Below are 19,559 nucleotides of genomic sequence, written 5' to 3'. Positions count from 1 at the left end.
AAAATAAAGACTATGTGACTGTGACTATGTCCAGGTACACAACACAAAGCTGCAGGAGCAGTCCAAACAAAACAAAGAACAATATCAAGTAATCATTACAGCACTGAACCTAACTTTGTAGCTACCCATTAGTAATAATGTCACTCACAACAGTGCCCACAGAGCCTCTTTGTCTGTTGGATATTTTAGTGTGCAGGGACGTGCACGTGGATCTGTAGCTGCCCTGTGCTTTACCAGCCAAGATTTCACATAGTCTTTTGGGTTCCACTTTATCAATGGGGGACCATTCAGGTTAACAAACATCAGTGATGACACAGACTGGATCAACACCCTACACCTAAGCGGAGACACAATAATGTTCATTAAACTGAATCCTCGTTCACATTCGGCATTGCTCACAGGTATCAGGTTGAGAATATTGGTGAGTGGGGACAAGTTTTCAGGTATCTCACTGGAGTTCTCTTTATAATCCCTGAAGCCTTCAAGCGCTTTCCTTGGGTTAAGTCTGAACCGATGTGCAAGTTGCTTTATGCAAGCTTCTCCATACTGCTCTTGTAAGGGCACAGGCCAGTTTTCTGGAATCAGGACATTAAAGTGCTCAAGTAAGTCTGTATATTGAGCAGTGTTCTCAGCTGATACACCAGGGTGTCTGCTTGAGCCAGTGCTGAACAACCTTTCCTCTAGGTTCTCAGTAAGGGACTGAAGGAACACTGCTGAGTCTATCCATCTCAGCCTAGGACTGGCTGTTAAGGGAATGCCATGAAACTCCTCTCTCTCTGCAGCTGCAAGAGCATCCTTCCTTTTATCCCCTGGAGAGGTTATCATTGATGCAATTATTCGAATGGTCCTTTTCATTAGTTTGTCTGCTCTGGTGAGCGTCATTCCTCTCTCTTGTAAGGTCAAGGACAGGTGTGAAATTTCCTCTAATGTGTCATACATTAAACCTAAATCACAGAGGAATTCTTGGGTCTCCATTTTTGTCATCAGGCCCCTGTACATAGCCTTTTCATTCTCATCTCTTGTGCAATCCACAGAAGCAGCACTGAAGTGATGGTGTAAAGCTCTGTAGGAATTCCAGACAGCTTTAACTGTTCTGAAGCTGCTAGCAGCCCACCGAACATCAAGAACCCTCCCAATCTTCTGCACATGTATTTCAAGTTCTTCCGCATGCTGAGCCAGTTCGCGGGTGTTCTTTGGTGATCTATGGTAGGCTGTATATACTTTGTCCAAAAAGGATGTGAAATGGTTGACATTGTTGACTTTTTTCACAGTATCACCCACGGCCAACTCAAGTCTGTGATTGAGGCAATGCCATACGATTAACTCTGGATACATCTGTTGCAGACGTGTGGCTACACCAGATTTCCTCCCAAGCATGGCACTGGCACCATCACAAGCAAATGCAACAAAGTTTGCCCTGATAAAATTTTCATTTAGTCCACAAGTTGTTAGACACTGTAGTAAGGTATTGGTGATATTCTCAGCTGACTGACTTTCTAGCTCGATCAAGTCAAGAAATATTGCAGTGGGCACATTATTTACTGTGGATGTTAAATATACCACCAATGCTGACTTCTTGCTTAGTGTTGTGGACTCGTCAATTAGTACGCTAAACCTCTTATCTTCAGTTAGTATGTGATTCAATATTTTATTTCTCATTTCTTGCGCTGTGTGGTCAATTATGTTTTTAGCAGTGTATCTTGAATGGAGCGTGATGCCCATGTCAAGGCCATTTGCTTGCTGGAGTACCACCAGGTCCTGATAGTCTGTGTAAGGCCTGTTTTTCTTTGCCATATGGTAAGCTGTTCGAAAAAGTGAGGCTGTCTTGTCCACTTCCCCTTCTAGTTGTTTTTGAATGGACACATCGATTGTACTTTTTTTCTTTGACAACTCTTCTGCTGCCTTATGGCTTTTTGACATTGCATGTTTGTAAATTTTGCTTCTCAAGCATGATAGCTGATACTGCCGATTGCCATTGTGGCTGTATGTCACTTTTGTTTGAGACCATTCATTTGAAAGAGACATTCCTGTTTCTTTAAACACTCCAAGGGATTTGACATGATTACATGTTTCACAGCCAAGATATTCACCACGGACAACAAGCCAAGTATTGTCTTCTTTAAATTGTTTATGTTGTTTTTCAGTCCAGATGTGTGGATGGCATCTGATGCTTTCTGATACTGTCTCAGTTTCCTCTGCCTCCATTTCGTCTGTCTCTGCATCTTCTCTGTCTGATTCTCCTCCCTCATTTTCTCTTCCTTCTGTTCCATCTATTTCTGTTTTTCTTCCCTCATTTTCTCCTCTCTCTGTTTCTCCCTCAGTTTCCTCTATCAAAGTTTCTCTTAAAGGCCTATCTGATTCTCCATCCATTTGCCTTCTCTCTTTTCCTCCCTTTTCTCCTCTTGTAGTTGATCCTGTTTCATCCTCTCTTTGCCCTATTGTCCTCCTCTCACTCTCTCCTCCTTCTGTCTCTCCTCCTGCTGTTTCTCCTGGCCCCGCAACACTGTCTGTCTCTCCACCACTATCTGTAAAATTAAATTAAAACGGCTAAGTACACCAGTCATGTGGACAAGTATTTCTGCCCAATCTGAATGCTATAGCCTTCTTTAAAAAATAAACACACACACTCACACACCGAGAAGGGCGGGGAGGAGTGACTTGCCTAACGTTACTTTAGGCTAAGTTCTCTATATTATGTCCGTGACATGAAGCTAGCATGCTGTCATCATGACTTCGAGATTAACATGAAATGACAACTATTTGTCTTACAATGCACTACAAATACTGAATTTATGTTGATATAATAATTACCAAAAACTTTAGACTGCACTAACAATGTCATTTGTCTGCCAGAAAGGTAGGCTAATTTGTTGGCACAAGTTAACAACCTAACGTTAGTTAGTGGCATGGTTCACAAACCAAAACGATGGGGAGTTTATCCTAAAAACGTGAAGTTTAGGATTCTTTTTGGACTCACTGTGTCGAGACGTTTTGCTGGTATCAGCTGGAAGGGTGATGCTCCGACGCTTCAGAAATCGCCTAATATCCATTTCTTCACCATTTCTTCACACACGTAATCAGTGACTAATGAATCTCGCAGTCTGCTGGCTCCCGCAAGAGGGCGAGCGGTAGACAGACAATTACTATGCGTAGGCTACGCAGTATTGATAAAACCCACAAGAACTTGTGCAGCATCTACTAGGTGTAGGCAATTGAAAAAAAACGGAAAAGCTGTTTTAATATCTGTATAAAACAAGAGACATACGTGCGTAAACTGTATTTAGAGGTGGGTAAACTATGCTTGGACGTGCGTAAACTATATTTAGAGGTTCATAAACGCTATTTCCTAAAATCTGGAGGTGGGTAAACGGCGTTTATGTGCGTTTACGCACCACTACATCCCAGCGGTAAGAAATGGAGCGCCAGCATTTGTTGAGGCAGGTTAAATGCATAAATTGAACTCAGATCACCGCTTCCCTCTGTTCTTCTGGTATGTAAAATCAGCGTTGATGATGACAAAGGTAACAGTTTGGCTTTTTTGTTTTTGGTTCTACACTGTAGGTTTCCTTGGATTCTGCAGAAGACTTGAGATCCATCCTGCAGCACATTGAGGTTTTGCAGCAGGAGCATCATAAGGCGAGGCCAAGTTTTGACATAATTCTACAGAGACTCGACAGAACCAAGACCTATCGCCAGCACTACATTCAAAACCACACCACTGCAGAAGTCCTTAAAGAATTTCCCTGTCTCATGAGACCAACTCTTGTAAGTATATGTATTGGAGAATATAAATACATTTTTATTTATTTATTACACGGCTCTTTGTAATGCTGTAGAATGCTCCATTCACTTCAGTGGGCTTTCCCAACGTTCTACGGTCTGATATTTCTTGATAACGGACCGTTGCTAAGTATAACAGACCCCGGAAGCTATTATCCATCTTAATCATTAAAATGACAATGAAAGCAATGATAAACAATGCTTCATTGCCATGTTATTGATATCTTCAGTAGGTAGCCGTGTAATAAGCAGGATAACATTCTGCGAGGTGGTCATTATCGTGGAATATCTCCCTTCAGAGTGATGCCACAGGTAGGCCTCGGGCTGCGCTGCTTCACCCTGTTGGGAGTTATTCCACAATAATGACCGCCTCGCAGAACGTTATCCCTTACTTACGTATTTAGACATTTTATCCAAAGTGACTTCCGCCGTGCCTTGCTCAAGGGTGGCAAGTGGTGGCAGCTGAGAATTTTCACATCTTTTCTGGCTACAGCTTGCTAACCCATACACTAAGACTACACTGCCACTGCTCCCTACAGTAAATCTGCCATTTGTAGCTCAAGAACAACCAACTTTGTTTGTACAATCATCAATTTTCTTCTGTGTCTACTGCAGCTCCTTGGAGAGATGAAAAGAATCCACCAGATTGACGCTGATAAAGCCATCCTAGCCAAAATGGGAGAATTTGCACCAAAGTTGTTAGAAAAGGCCCCTAAAGGTACAGTTTTTTCCCTTAAAAAAACGTGTAGCCATTGAGCACAGTTACATGCAGGGATTATTCCGAATCTAAACTAATAGTGGTGATATTCGGTTTGCACAGAAGTCATGTAAACTCGATTGATTGACATCAATCAATTACAAATACCAGAATACGGTTTGGCCGTATTCTGGTATCTGGCATAACCTAAATGTCGCCAATATTCCATTTAAAACCGTAATAGTCCTTGCATGTAACTGTGGTCAGTGAGCACAAATTCAATCACAATAATGTGAGCCAGTGAAGTCTGTGAGGGCTCAGGTCTTAGAGAGGATTAGAGAGGATTCAGCAACTGACATATAAATTGTGCTTGTTTTCAAACCGTTTAGCATTGTTGATTTCTGAATCACTGATTTTCTACAGGTGCTTTAAAAGACACCTGCCTTCAGACACTGCAATCATGTGAAGATGAGCAGGAAAGAAAAGGTGTGTATGTTTTTCATTTAAGGAACACTATGCAGTTTTCGCTGTAGAAACTCCTAGTCCTTGAGCCAGATGCCCAAATTTGGCCCATCTGTACCACTAAAGGGCAGTGAGTCTCGATGTTTGCATTGCATTTAGCGTAACTTTTAATGTTTTATCAGGAAGTTTATGTCTATAATACAGTATATATATCCATGGAGAGCTATATTAGAGGGGAATAGTTTATAATTCAACTTATAGATAGCCACACAAAACCTCATCTGATTATTCACATTGACATCTTTTGTATTACCAGTTTTCTGAAGTGTTGTGTACAAGTATGCAAATGAAACCTAATGCAAAATGTATACAATAATTATCAAGGAACCTTGATAATGTAATGTAATGTTTAAAAGTAAAGTGAGTTCTATTTAGCAGAATGCTATGTAGTGACTAAACAGTATGGGGTTCTGGAATTGAAAGGATGTCTGTTTTTTATTTTGTTTTGTTATAGCCCATATGGTCAATGCAGCCATTGTCTTGCTGCCATCATTCTTCAAAGAAAATCCTGCATTCCTTTTTGTCAACGACCAGGTAATGCCTCCTTAAAAAATAGGCCGTAGCATTTTGTTACCTTATCGCTTTAATATGCTATTTTCATGTAATACTTTTGCTTTCACGTTACTCTGAACACTGTGGTCACACATGGTAGAACTGGTAGAGCACATGATAGAATTTGATAATGTATTACAAGAAAGCTGGTTCATTGTTTGTTGGTTTGTCTGCTTGTATTTGGTTAAACTGTTTGTAATATTTTGTAACATGCAGTCTAATTTTACAGGAACCCATTTCTCCCACTCCCACCATTGTGATGACTGGCACCAACCCCCTGACCAGCACAGACATAACAGTGAAGATGGATGGCTCTGAGATGATTTTAGATGATGGTAGCATTGATGTCAGTTTGGCCTTGGCCATTTCTTTTACTATTTTCCATGTCTACCAAGTCCATTATCCAAAACAAATCAGAAAGACAATGGCCTTTCTCGAGGCCTTCGTCTTTCTGATGAAAACTAGTGTTCCTCTAACAGTTCAGAAACTATTCAATTCACTCGAGTGATTTTTGTGATATTTGTGTACTGTGTGTGTGTCTGTGTGTACTGGGTGACAGCTTGGCATCAGAGTAGGGTTGGGTGTGTGTGTGTGTGTGTGTGTGCGCGCATGTGTATGTGTACGTGTGTGTGTGTGTGTGTATGAGCATCTAGATACTTGATACAACATTGGTCCTAGCAGGGAGAGTTTATCTAAGCAAAGCATGTCAAATAGCCCTTGTCAAATAAGCCCTTGTGCAAGCAACTTGCTATGCTCTGGTTGAAGGAAGGCCACATAATTTCAAACATGTATGGCAGGAAAACAGGAGGCTTTTCATGTCTAAAATATTGCATTTTATTAACTACAGTAAAAATGTGATTTGGTGTGAGGCAACTGGCGCCACAGGCAGACTGCCTTTGTATAGAGCTAATCGTTCAGGCTGACAAGTTAGGGCCAAGGGCTTACATGCATCATTTGGATAAAGTTACATTAATCTGTATTTCTTCCTTAAATATACTATGTAGATATTGTTATGCTGCCACATACTTTTCCAATGTCTTGCAGTTTCTTCTGAACTGAGCTGATGCTAATAGCCTAGGCTACTTTGCTTTACATAATTATCTGGACAATCTTTGGCATTTAGAAGTTTAGAAGACATTGAAGTTATTTTAAAATATATTTTAAAAATGTGATTAAAAAAATATTCACACTAGTTCAACATTTCTGGATCTTCTACACTAAATTAAGTAGGAGTGTAGTTTAAGGAGGTCTTGTGACTGGTGGACTGTTAATGTCTTGTTGTGACTTCAGATTAGGGTTGGATTTGTGTGTGTGTGTGTGTGTGTGTGTGTGTGTGTGTGTGTGTGTGTGTGTGTGTGTGTGTGTGTTCACATCTGTGTGTAAAATACAATTGACTGATCAGTGTGGTAGTGCAGGTGTGTATGTTGTAATCAGTTCATTGAGTTAATAACACTTGAATCAGTTGCTCATAAAACTTACGGTATGTGTGTGTTCACACCTGTTTGTATCGAAATAATAAAATTGCTATTTTGGCTGTGCCCATCTATATAGTTGATCACTGTAATGAACTAAGCATAATTTTAAATAAACATAAAAATGACAAAAAGTGTTAAGCATTGTCAGTCTTCTTTCTCCAAAAGCATAGATTGATTGTGTAAAAAAAAAAAAGTAACTAACATAAAATGAAGTGCTGTATAAAATGAACCTTAATTGGTTCTTTGACGAACTAGATTCACTGGTTCTTTGAAGATCCTTGTAAGAATAGGTTCTTGGAAGAACCTTTTGAAAAGGTGCTTCATGGAACTAAAACAAGGTCTTTGAAGAACCATTCAATAAATGGTTCTTTAAAGAACTGTTGCATGAATGGTACTTTGAAGCCCTGAAAAAGGTTCTTCTATGGCATCGCCCTGAAGAACCAGTACTGGCCCCATTATTTTTTAGATGGTTGTTTAATAGTAATAGAATAGAGTGATTAGATTAAAGTGTTATTTAGATGTTATTAAAGGGTTTTTTTCCTTGGGGGGGCAAAACTCAATCTCGCCTAGGGCAGCCAAAGACCTAGAGCCGGCCCTGTTTACAGGGATAGGTATGTAGTAGATATTTATTTTTGTAATTATATATTTATATAGATATTTATGAAGTGTGTGTGTATATGATATGTAGTATATATTTATTTTTGTAATTATATATTTATATAGATATTCATGAAGTGTATATATGGTATATATTTTTATAGGTGTATTCATGTAGTTTGGATATCGGGGTAGTTAAAAAGGGGTGGGAAATTAAAAAAGTATTGTACTTCTTCCCACTCCTTTTTCGAACAATGTGCGGTGTTTTGTAATGTCTTAGCTCTTTATGTTATTTTATTTATTTTTTGTTAATTTCTCGTTTTCTTTCTTTTGTATGTACAAATAGTTACATACATTTTTTATACATGTTCAAAATAAAAATACATTCATTCATTCAAGTTGTGACGTGGCGGATTTACGGGTCAGGGGCGAGACAGTTGATGCAGCGCACAGACGCTTTAAAATCTCCCGTGTGTTCTTCCCCCTGAGTCTGCTGTGTTCTCTGAGCAGTTTACTGTCACAAACATCACCTGTATTTCTATAAACATCACTCACTCATCACTAATCCATGTTAATCATTGAGCTTTTGATGGTGTTCAGTGTTTAATGTCAAATTAAAATTCCATTTGATTGAGGGGGAATTTTGGAGCTGATTATTTGAGCGGATTTACAGCGCAGCACCTTTACTGCTGTTTCTGTGTGAGTCGTTTACACCAACATTTATTCACTATGAGAGAGACACACACCATTTGTGCAGCATTTTTCAACTGAGGAGTTTATTTTTGAAAAGTTTCTCATTTCCAGTCAGGGCGTGTCGATGTTACTGAGGGACGACCTGAAAGAGAAAAGCAGAGGAGAGATTTTTTTACAACAATAATCATCAAACCTTTTATCCTGGTATATAATATTCCCATTGCACTATTCTAGATCATATTACTGCATTCAAAAGTATTCGCTCCACATGTGCTTTGTTTAGTAGCGAGCTCCTGAGGTAATGAACAAGACCCATTCTGTAAGACATTACAAATATGACTGTGACTCATTCTGAGCTCCCTGACCACTGCACCCTTCTTCTCCTCCTCAACCTTCTCCTTTACCTCCAGGATGTCGTCCACCTGCCCCTCCATCCTTTTGGCGCCCCATTTCCTCCATTAGTTCTCCCCAAGGGAGAAATGTGGGAGTTGAGGGTCTGGATGGGATTGGGTCGACGCTGTCCATTATCTCGCCCCACATCAGTGCCTTTGGACTCGCGGGTCTGGAGGACAAAGGCTCCTCGACGCCCACAGTTTCAGGTGGCAGACTGGAAGTGGGTTGAGGTTCGGGCTCTGACTCAGCTGGTGCTGGTGTTTCTGGTGCCGCATGTAGATCTGGACAAAATCAAGGACAAGAAGGAGATAAAATGGAACGTTAAGACAGAGAAAACATTACAACATTAAAGAATGCGCAAAAGAATCAACAGCGGAAAACTGAGATATATTTTAATCTGGTTTACCGAGTGTGAGCACGTCAGTGGCATGAGCCTGAGCAGTGATCACACAGCCATCGTCTACACGTCCACCTTCAGGTGGTGTCACAGGAGACGTGGCGTTTCCTCCCAGAATCTCCTCCTGGACGGATGGGACGTGGTGTTCGTTCTTCCCCATCGTTGCGGGTGGAGGGTAGTAGGAGGCGGATCTCAGAACGGGGTGGGACGGGGGGTAGAACCGGTCCGGCATGATGAAGTAGGCCGGGGGGAAGAACTGCGGTGGTAGGATGGGGTAGAACAGGGGGTCGAAGTGAGCAGCCTGAGACTGGAACTGAAGAAAGAAACAGAGTTGGATTTTAGAGAAACAAATTATTTCTTCAACAACAAAGTCCAAAAAGAAATGAACAGGTCCATACTGTCTTACTGAATATTACAGCGACAAAATCCCGGTGGTTCTGTCATATGAACCCTGACCATCAAATTTACTCATCAGCATCATCATCTTCAGAAGGGGATCTGGTTCCAACTTACCATTTTCGATAGAGGATGGTGTCACGCGTGAAAAGTGAAGTTTGAAGGCAGAGAGAGATGTGAAGCGTCGAGTGAGAGACGTGAAGTGTGAAATGTGGAGTGTGGAATGGAGTGGGTGTGTCATTTATATGTATTGTTTCAGGATTCCGATCTTTGAAGTTTGAATTTGAATTCAATTCTGTTTTTGTTTAAATTGTCCAGCATGAAAAATTTAATCATAGCTCCGCCCCCTTTTTTAAACAGTCCTTTGAAGTTTGTATTTCAATTGTTTGAGTTTGAATTGGACCCTAATCAAATCTGTATAATCTTGCCATATTAAATGGCAAACAGAAAACCCTTTTGACAGTCAATGTTTGACAGTAACTGTCTGTAACCGTACTGTGTTTATGTTCATAACCACATCACACAATGTGCCGAGGCTTTAAGATATGAGCGGCTCAGCCCCAAGAGGCCTCACTCTGATCTTTTTGCTGTCGAAATTGACACTAAAATGTTTTCCAAGCTCTCGAAATCAAAACGCCCTCGGTACGGTTACATACAGTTACTGTCAAAAGGGTTTTCTGTTTGCCATTTAAAATGGCAAGATACAGATTTGTTGAAAAGTATGGCCACCCCTTTTTTCTTCCCTTTCCTACATGATGGACTGTAACTCTGCTCAACCCGCTCTCTTTTTCATTTTAAGTGCTCTGTCTCAGATAAAGGAGTTTCTTGAATAAGAGCCACTGAACATTGTCATTTCTTTAGTTGCTCCATAATTTTTTCCCCTCTTGATTGGGTTATTAATTCATCTTATGTTATAACTAATAAAGTTCAAATAAGCCATATTTACCTTTCAGATAAATAGCTCTCTATTCATGAACCTATACATCATCTGGTTTTATTGTTTTGTTTTATTGTTTATTGCACATACAAGAACAAAATTTGCTTAAAAAATGTAACAAATACAAGACATGCAGGGGAGGCCTGCAACCTGATGGTTTTTTGAGGGTCTCCCCATGTTAAAATAAAAATGACAATATTAGGGTCCAATTCAAACTCAAACAATTGAAATACAAACTTCAAAAAATAACTGTAAAAAGGGGCGGAGCTATGATGAAGTTTTTCATGCTGGACAATTTAAACAAAAACAGAATCGAATTCAAATTCAAACTTCAAAGATCGGAATCCTGAAACAATACATATAAATGACACACCCACTCCATTCCACACTCCACATTTCACACTTCACGTCTCTCACTCGACGCTTCACATCTCTCTCTGCCTTCAAACTTCACTTTTCACGCGTGACACCATCCTCTATCGAAAATGGTAAGTTGGAACCAGATCCCCTTCTGAAGATGATGATGCTGATGAGTAAATTTGATGGTCAGGGTTCATATGACAGAACCACCGGGATTTTGTCGCTGTAATATTCAGTAAGACAGTATGGACCTGTTCATTTCTTTTTGGACTTTGTTGCTGAAGAAATAATTTGTTTCTCTAAAATCCAACTCTGTTTCTTTCTTCAGTTCCAGTCTCAGGCTGCTCACTTCGACCCCCTGTTCTACCCCATCCTACCACCGCAGTTCTTCCCCCCGGCCTACTTCATCATGCCGGACCGGTTCTACCCCCCGTCCCACCCCGTTCTGAGATCCGCCTCCTACTACCCTCCACCCGCAACGATGGGGAAGAACGAACACCACGTCCCATCCGTCCAGGAGGAGATTCTGGGAGGAAACGCCACGTCTCCTGTGACACCACCTGAAGGTGGACGTGTAGACGATGGCTGTGTGATCACTGCTCAGGCTCATGCCACTGACGTGCTCACACTCGGTAAACCAGATTAAAATATATCTCAGTTTTCCGCTGTTGATTCTTTTGCGCATTCTTTAATGTTGTAATGTTTTCTCTGTCTTAACGTTCCATTTTATCTCCTTCTTGTCCTTGATTTTGTCCAGATCTACATGCGGCACCAGAAACACCAGCACCAGCTGAGTCAGAGCCCGAACCTCAACCCGCTTCCAGTCTGCCACCTGAAACTGTGGGCGTCGAGGAGCCTTTGTCCTCCAGACCCGCGAGTCCAAAGGCACTGATGTGGGGCGAGATAATGGACAGCGTCGACCCAATCCCATCCAGACCCTCAACTCCCACATTACTCCCTTGGGGAGAACTAATGGAGGAAATGGGGCGCCAAAAGGATGGAGGGGCAGGTGGACGACATCCTGGAGGTAAAGGAGAAGGTTGAGGAGGAGAAGAAGGGTGCAGTGGTCAGGGAGCTCAGAATGAGTCACAGTCATATTTGTAATGTCTTACAGAATGGGTCTTGTTCATTACCTCAGGAGCTCGCTACTAAACAAAGCACATGTGGAGCGAATACTTTTGAATGCAGTAATATGATCTAGAATAGTGCAATGGGAATATTATATACCAGGATAAAAGGTTTGATGATTATTGTTGTAAAAAAATCTCTCCTCTGCTTTTCTCTTTCAGGTCGTCCCTCAGTAACATCGACACGCCCTGACTGGAAATGAGAAACTTTTCAAAAATAAACTCCTCAGTTGAAAAATGCTGCACAAATGGTGTGTGTCTCTCTCATAGTGAATAAATGTTGGTGTAAACGACTCACACAGAAACAGCAGTAAAGGTGCTGCGCTGTAAATCCGCTCAAATAATCAGCTCCAAAATTCCCCCTCAATCAAATAGAATTTTAATTTGACATTAAACACTGAACACCATCAAAAGCTCAATGATTAACATGGATTAGTGATGAGTGAGTGATGTTTATAGAAATACAGGTGATGTTTGTGACAGTAAACTGCTCAGAGAACACAGCAGACTCAGGGGGAAGAACACACGGGAGATTTTAAAGCGTCTGTGCGCTGCATCAACTGTCTCGCCCCTGACCCGTAAATCCGCCACGTCACAACTTGAATGAATGAATTTATTTTTATTTTGAACATGTATAAAAAATGTATGTAACTATTTGTACATACAAAAGAAAGAAAACGAGAAATTAACAAAAAATAAATAAAATAACATACAGAGCTAAGACATTACAAAACACCGCACATTGTTCGAAAAAGGAGTGGGAAGAAGTACAATACTTTTTTAATTTCCCACCCCTTTTTAACTACCCCGAAATCCAAACTACATTAATACACCTATAAAAATATATACCATATATACACTTCATGAATATCTATATAAATATATAATTACATCTACTACATACCTATCCCTGTAAACAGGGCCGGCTCTAGGTCTTTGGCTGCCCTAGGCGAGATTGAGTTTTGCCCCCCCAAGAAAAAAAACCCTCTAATAACATCTAAATAACACTTTAATCTAATCACTCTATTCTATTACTATTAAACAATGTACGGTGCATGGACAATAAACAAGAAGTCATTTTTATATTGTAATTATTGTTATCATTATTAACATAAAGTGTCACAAAGTAAAATGACCACACAAATCCAATCCATATCTCCATATAATGGGCAAAAACTCTTCCGCACCCTGTTCAAAGTGTAGTGCATGGACAATAAACAAGAAATTATTTTCCTTTTTGCTATTAAAAGTTAAGTCATCTCTGAAGAATTAACAAATTAAATGAATCAAAAATTCTACAATTCTAAATTGTGCAAACTTAAGCACCCTGTTAGGACATCAATGGGCTGTATTTTCAAACAAAAGTGCTATTATGGGTACTTTGTTATTGAAGTCTATTGCTGTTTGATTCTAGTTAGCTAGGCAGACATTGATTCAGGCATCTAAAATATTAATTTGCCACTATAATGGTTGATATGAGAGATTAGATCAGACTTAACTCTATACTTGGCTCTATTTGTTTCTTCCTGTAGCCGAGAGTTTGGATTTCTTCATTTAAGCACTTGTAGTCTGGGCTACTTTTTGCAGTGGATAGCCATTCTCATTCCCCGATGAACACCGCTCCCCCCGCCACCCTTATAACCTATCATTGTGCATTTTTAGTAGGCATAAGGAAATCACCGACCACTACTGCGTAGGCTACACTTGTTTTCCAACCTTTTTGAGCCAGGGCGCACTTTTTTCAATGAAAAAATCTCAAGGCACATCACCAATAGAAAATGTTGACTGAAACTAAAACGCTGTTGCCAATATTTACAATATACAGTCATTCTATAATTTTCCACGGTACACTTGGTGATCTCTCACGGCACACTAGTGTTCCGCGGTACTAGAGTTCGGCAGCACAGTGGTTGAAAACACTGTACACCACTGATGCACTTGGTAACATCTCCATTCAATAACTCCATCCCTCCTTTTTGGTGGGGTTTTGGTCGCCTTGGCGCCCCTGGGCACACTTTGCGCTCTATGGCCAAAACAGAGAATAGCCGCGGATGCGCACTTGCACTGTTGAGCGCTTATTGTTTCATGATTAACAACCACCACCACACCACACCCCACCCCGCTTTTTTTGACAAATCGCACCCTGCTTTGCTGTACAATTAAATTAGGCTAAGACATTATAATGCTGACTCGTTTTCAGAATAGTGGAAGTCATCATTTTTCTCCCCCCGTTTCTGCGCCCCTGGATGGACGCAGCGCCCTTAGCATTTGCCTATATTGCCTATACGCACGGGCCGGCTCTGCCTGTAAATATGAATATATAAACTATCCCCATTAATAAATATATACCATATACTAAGTTAGTTCTAATATAACAATCAACCCTATTCTATTTATCCCTCATCATCCTCCGTTAACATACTTCCTCTTCTATATACTTGTTTAAAAATATTTTTGTACCTTTTTTAAACAGATTTATATTTGCACTTTGTTTTATTTCTGTCTCCAGTCTGTTCCATAAAGTCACCCCACAGCTCGATACGCACATGCTTTTCATATTTGTTCGAAGCTTTGTTTTTTTAAAATTGAGGTCTCCCCTTAGATTATATCCCCCCTCTCTCTCACTAAACATTCCTTGTATATTTTTTGGCAATAGATTATTTCTCACTTTGTACATTATTTGTGCTGTTCTGAATTTGACCAGATCCATAAATTTCAACATGTGTGATTTTATGAATAGTGGGTTTGTGTGATCTCTGTATCCCGTTTTGTTTATTGTCCTTATTGCTCTTTTCTGTATTGTACATATCGGCTGCAGGGTGGTTTTGTAGGTGTTTCCCCAGACTTCGATACAGTAAGTCAGATATGGCAAAAATAACGAGTAATATAGAGTACGCAAAGATTTGCAATCAAGAATATGTTTTGCTTTCCAGAGAATTGCCGAGCACTTTGCCAGTTTTGCTCGTATGTATCCTACATGAGGTTTCCAGCAGACTTTATGATCCAAAATCACACCAAGAAATTTAATTTCCTGTACCATTTCGATCTTAGTATTTTCTATTATCAATTCTACATTACAATCTATTTTGTGTCTCCCAAACAACATGATCTTTGTTTTGCTTAGATTTAATGATAATTTATTTTTGTCAAACCATAGTTTTAGTTTATTTATTTCAGTTGTGATTGTCTCGAAAGTCTGCTGCAAATTCTCACCGGAACAAAAAATATTGGTGTCATCTGCAAACAAAACAAATTTCAGTACTTGCGAAATTCTACATATGTCATTGATATATAATATGAATAATTTTGGACCTAATATTGACCCCTGTGGTACCCCGCATGTAATGTTCATGAAATCAGATTTATGGTCACCTATCTGCACAAACTGTTGCCTGTTTCTTAGATAGCTCGACAGCCAGCTCCACCCAACTCCCCTAACACCACACTTTTCTAGTTTACTTAATAATATACTATGATCAATGGTATCGAATGCTTTTTTTAGGTCCACAAATACTCCAATTGCTATTTTTTTATTGTCTATACATTTTGTGATTTCCTCTATTAGTTCCATTAGTGCCATCGATGTTGATCTGTCCGTTCTGAATCCATATTGACTGTCTGTAAGGAGGTTGTGTTTTTCAATGAATTTGTCCAGTCTATCTGAAAAAAGTTTTTCGAGTATTTTGGAGAATTGGGGGAGTAAAGAAACAGGCTTGTAGTTTGTGAAATGGTGTCTATCTCCGGTTTTAAACAATGGTATCACTTTTGCAATTTTCATTTTGTCTGGAAATGTACCTGATTGGAAAGATAAATTGGAGATGTGGGTGAGTGGTTTCACAATTCCCTCAATAACTTTCTGTTAACATGTCTATATCATTCCAGTCTGCAGAGGTTTTGTTTTTACATTTTCTTACAATTTGGATAATTTCTTCCTCATCAGTTGCAGTTAGAAAAATTGTACTTGGATTTCTGTCCCCCATATCTTCTATGTCCCCACATTGTGTTGTCTCGGGGTCCTTTATTTTTGCTGCTAAATCTGGTCCCACATTTACAAAGAATTGGTTAAAACCATTCACCACATCCTCCATATTATTTATGGTCTTATTATTTTCAGTGTAGTACTCCGGGTAATTTGCAGTTTTGGATCCATTTCTCACAATACCATTTAGTACAGTCCATATACCTTTAATATTGTTTTTATTTTTCTCCACTAATTTATTATAATAGTCTTTCTTACATATCCTCATAATATTAGTAAATTTATTATTATATTTTTTATATTTTTCCTCTGCCTCTATAGTTCGATGCTTTAAGAATTGTCTGTATAATTTTTTTTCTTTTTGCAGGCATTTTGTAGCCCCTTGGTGACCCACGGACTATTTGTATATTTATGTATATTACTGTATTTCTTTATAGGACAATTTTTATTATATAGTTCATTGAATATTATTAAAAATTCCTCATATGCTTTATCAACATCTTTTTCTTTATAAACTACATTCCAGTCCTGTATCATTAAGTCATTTTTTAGTGCAATCATGGTTTCTTCAGTTTTCACTCTTATATATTTATAATTTTTAGTATCCTTTTTCTTGCTATAATTACAGTAATATACATTAAAAATAGGTAGGTGGTCACTGATGTCTGTTAATAGTAGTCCACTCTCTATATTATTTTCCATGATATTAATAAATATATTATCTATTAAAGTGGTGCTGTGAGAAGTGATCCTGCTTGGTCTGGTAATAGTTGGATACAGTCCCATACTGAACATTGAGTTAATGAACTCTTCTGTCATTTTATGTTTTTTATGATTTAAGAGGTCGATGTTAAAATCACCACAGATGTACATGACCTTCTGTGTTGATTTTATAAACATACTTTCCATCCAATCTATAAAAACTTCTATGCTTGATCCAGGAGATCTGTATATACAGCTCACCGTTATATTTTTCATTTTTTCACAACATATTTCTACTGTAATACACTCCATCCAATCATCAACAGCTGCCATCATTTTATTATTAATTTTATATTCCAAACTATTATCAACATATATTGCCACTCCCCCTCCTCTTTTGTTCTTTCTGTTGATATAATTAAGTTCATACCCGTTTAGCTCAAAATCTACTCCCATCTCATCATTGATAAAAGTTTCTGATATGGCTATTATATTGAATGGAGTATTGAACTGACTGAGATATTCCTTCATTTTATGGAAATTGGCATACAGACTTCTGGTATTGAAATGAATAATTGGTATCTTATTTCCTTCTCTGATTGTTGCATTGTATTGATTTTCAGTGTAATACCGGCAGCTGATATTGATGTTGCTGAAAAGATTATTTTCCGGATCAATATTATTTTCCATATCTTGTGTTTTATGCTCAGTATAAAGGAAAGTGTCCAGTTCTTGTGTCCAGTGTCCAATCCTTGTGTCATGATTGTAAGTTGCTTTGATTGGCTCCCTCAGAGTTTATCCAGTTCCCCAACATCTCGGATGACCAGGATCTTGGCCTCTTCTGGAGATCCCTTCAGCTTTATGAATATTTTGCAGTTTTGTGTCCAAGTGTTTTGGATTTTCCCCTGTTTCCTCAGGAGTCTCACCTTTCTTGAAATGTCTGCATTTTTTTTGGTTAAATGCTCATTTAGAAAAATGTCTGAGCCTTTCAGTTTCCTCCCTTGCTTTAACAGTTGCATTTTATGCTTTCTGTTGGCAAATCTTATTATTAAAGCCGGTTTGTCTGTGTTGCTTCTCCGTGGGAGAGGGTGACATGCTTCGATGTTTGAGCTTTTTACCTCTATCCCTTTGGAGTGCAGGAATGCTATCACCTGTTGCTCCACAGAGTTAGCATCCTCCTCGTTCTGCTCCTCTCCGTCTCCTCTCGCCACTGCTCCAGCATATCACTGGGGTTTAATCTGCAGTCTGGTCATAATGATGTTATTTATCCAGGTGTATTGCTCCAGATCCTCCACTCGGTTCTCGAGAAAGGCGATCCTCTTTGCCTTCTCCGTGTTCTGCAGCCGCAGAACTCTGACCTCTTCCACCAGGTCCAGGATGGTCTTCTGCTGCATCCTGACAGCAGAGATTTCCTCACCCAGAAAGTCGAGGGATTTTTTGATGTTGTCAATCTCCTCGACCGTAGGAGCTCTCTTCGGGGGCATTGCGTTTGTTGTTGTTACGCAGCCCGCAGGTAGCTCTCGGCCGGCTCCTGCGCAACCTCTCAGCCCGCTCTCGCTCAGCCTCACTCTCGCCTCCAGCCTCCAGACTGGTAAAGACCACGCCCACAGGATATGACATCATTAATTAAACTACTGTAGAAGAAGAGTAATGGATGATGATGATGTAATGGGGAACTGGTTCAGTCGCGGCTCCTAAAGAAAGGAGCGCGACCTACTGCTCCAGGAACTGAGACTGGGGGAGTGAACCCAAGTGCAGAACCAACGAAACACTGATGTGCACAAGGTGCTGAGCAGGGGACCGGGCCGAGAGACGCCTTGGAAAGCAAACTGAGGGATGAGCACCTCCAAAGAGGAGGAAAAAAGAAACCAGAGGGTCAAATCTGATGCCCTTCTCTTTTTAAAGACAACTTTGTGTCATTTTATAGAAACTCCATCTGTTTGCCATTTACAGTGGTGCTTGAAAGTTTGTGAACCCTTGAGAAGTTTCTATATTTCTGCATAAATATGATCTAAAACATCATCAGATTTTCACACAAGTCCTAAAAGTAGATAAAGAGGAGAGGTCTGTGTTACGGCCCGCTCTGAAAAGGTGGAAGCTGACCAGCTGCAGTTCAGAGTCTGGTCCGAGTCCTCATCGCCACATCTCCGTGTAGCATAAAATGGAAGATGAATAAAAGTCCCTGTTTCTCTCCACCAGCAGCTGGAGTTCCTCCAGTTTATTGTACAGTAAGTGAACACTGGAGAGAAATATTGCAGGTAGAGGAGTGTGAAGTCTGTGCTGGTGTTGACGCATGAGCGCACCAGTGTATTTCCTTCTCCTCCGGTATCTCACTGAGTGAGCAAAGGTGATCGCAGTTTTGACCAGAATGTCCAATAATTCCATAGATGACACCATAAAAGTTGGTACTAAGTCTGCTGGAGTTGTTCCCCTGATGTTCATGAGCTCTTCTCTGGTGAAAGAGATTCGAGTATCGCAGCAATGAACTGAGCACACTCAGATTTTTTGCTGTCGAAATTGACACTCAAGTTATTTCCAAGCTCTTGAAATCAAAAGGCCCTCGAATATTTTCACATTTGTGTCTTCATGGTTTAATCATGACCGACACATCTGAGTGAATCTCAGGATTCGCTGATTTTTAACAACAACAGCGTATATTGATGGAGTGAAGTGGCGTTTTTGGGTTTGTCCCCTCGCCATGCTGGTTTTTGTCACAGTGATGTTCCAGCATGAAGGATCTGCTGAGCCAACACTGTCCCCACAAGCCTCCTACCTTCTCTCACAGTGTGTTCCTTTAACCCCCTGGTTGAAAACAGTGGCCCTGGCTTTGTCTCATGGCTTCATAAATAAAATACTTCATTATTTAATCGGACAGAATAAACCTTGATGGCTGTTCATGGACTTTGACTGACAGTCCAAGTGTAACCTTGTGTTTTTCTAGATGTGGACGAC

The 19,559-nt window shown here is 39.9% G+C and overlaps 2 protein-coding genes across 2 annotated transcripts; one reads left to right on the top strand and one right to left on the bottom strand.

Annotated features, from left to right (window-relative positions):
* Positions 1-8,417: 8,417 nt before the first annotated feature.
* On the bottom strand, positions 8,418-9,783 carry LOC132868893 (ras-associated and pleckstrin homology domains-containing protein 1-like). The gene is made up of 4 exons (XM_060902166.1): positions 9,620-9,783; positions 9,116-9,419; positions 8,721-8,990; positions 8,418-8,458 (listed from the first exon to the last, which is right to left on the bottom strand). Exons 1-4 carry the CDS (start codon positions 9,620-9,622, stop codon positions 8,418-8,420), a joined length of 618 nt encoding a protein of 205 aa, XP_060758149.1. The 5' UTR covers positions 9,623-9,783.
* Positions 9,784-10,692: 909 nt separating this feature from the next.
* LOC132868888 (ras-associated and pleckstrin homology domains-containing protein 1-like) lies at positions 10,693-12,129 on the top strand. Its single transcript, XM_060902152.1, has 4 exons — positions 10,693-10,927; positions 11,128-11,431; positions 11,557-11,826; positions 12,089-12,129. The coding sequence occupies exons 1-4, from the start codon at positions 10,925-10,927 to the stop codon at positions 12,127-12,129; spliced, it is 618 nt and encodes a 205-aa protein (XP_060758135.1). The 5' UTR covers positions 10,693-10,924.
* Positions 12,130-19,559: the final 7,430 nt, after the last annotated feature.

This window comes from Neoarius graeffei, chromosome 2 (assembly GCF_027579695.1).
Source record: "Neoarius graeffei isolate fNeoGra1 chromosome 2, fNeoGra1.pri, whole genome shotgun sequence".
In the NCBI taxonomy this organism is placed as follows: Eukaryota; Metazoa; Chordata; class Actinopteri; order Siluriformes; family Ariidae; genus Neoarius; species Neoarius graeffei.
The sequence above is the reverse complement of the archived record's forward strand: the minus strand, read 5'-3'. Positions and strand labels throughout refer to the sequence as shown.

Excerpts from the sequence above, each read along its gene's own strand:
- LOC132868888 (XM_060902152.1), top strand. Across the intron at positions 11,432-11,556 it reads CACTGACGTGCTCACACTCG|ATCTACATGCGGCACCAGAA; the intron begins GTAAACCAGATT and ends GATTTTGTCCAG. Across the intron at positions 11,827-12,088 it reads AGGTGGACGACATCCTGGAG|GTCGTCCCTCAGTAACATCG; the intron begins GTAAAGGAGAAG and ends TTTCTCTTTCAG.
- LOC132868893 (XM_060902166.1), bottom strand. Across the intron at positions 8,991-9,115 it reads CACTGACGTGCTCACACTCG|ATCTACATGCGGCACCAGAA; the intron begins GTAAACCAGATT and ends GATTTTGTCCAG. Across the intron at positions 8,459-8,720 it reads AGGTGGACGACATCCTGGAG|GTCGTCCCTCAGTAACATCG; the intron begins GTAAAGGAGAAG and ends TTTCTCTTTCAG.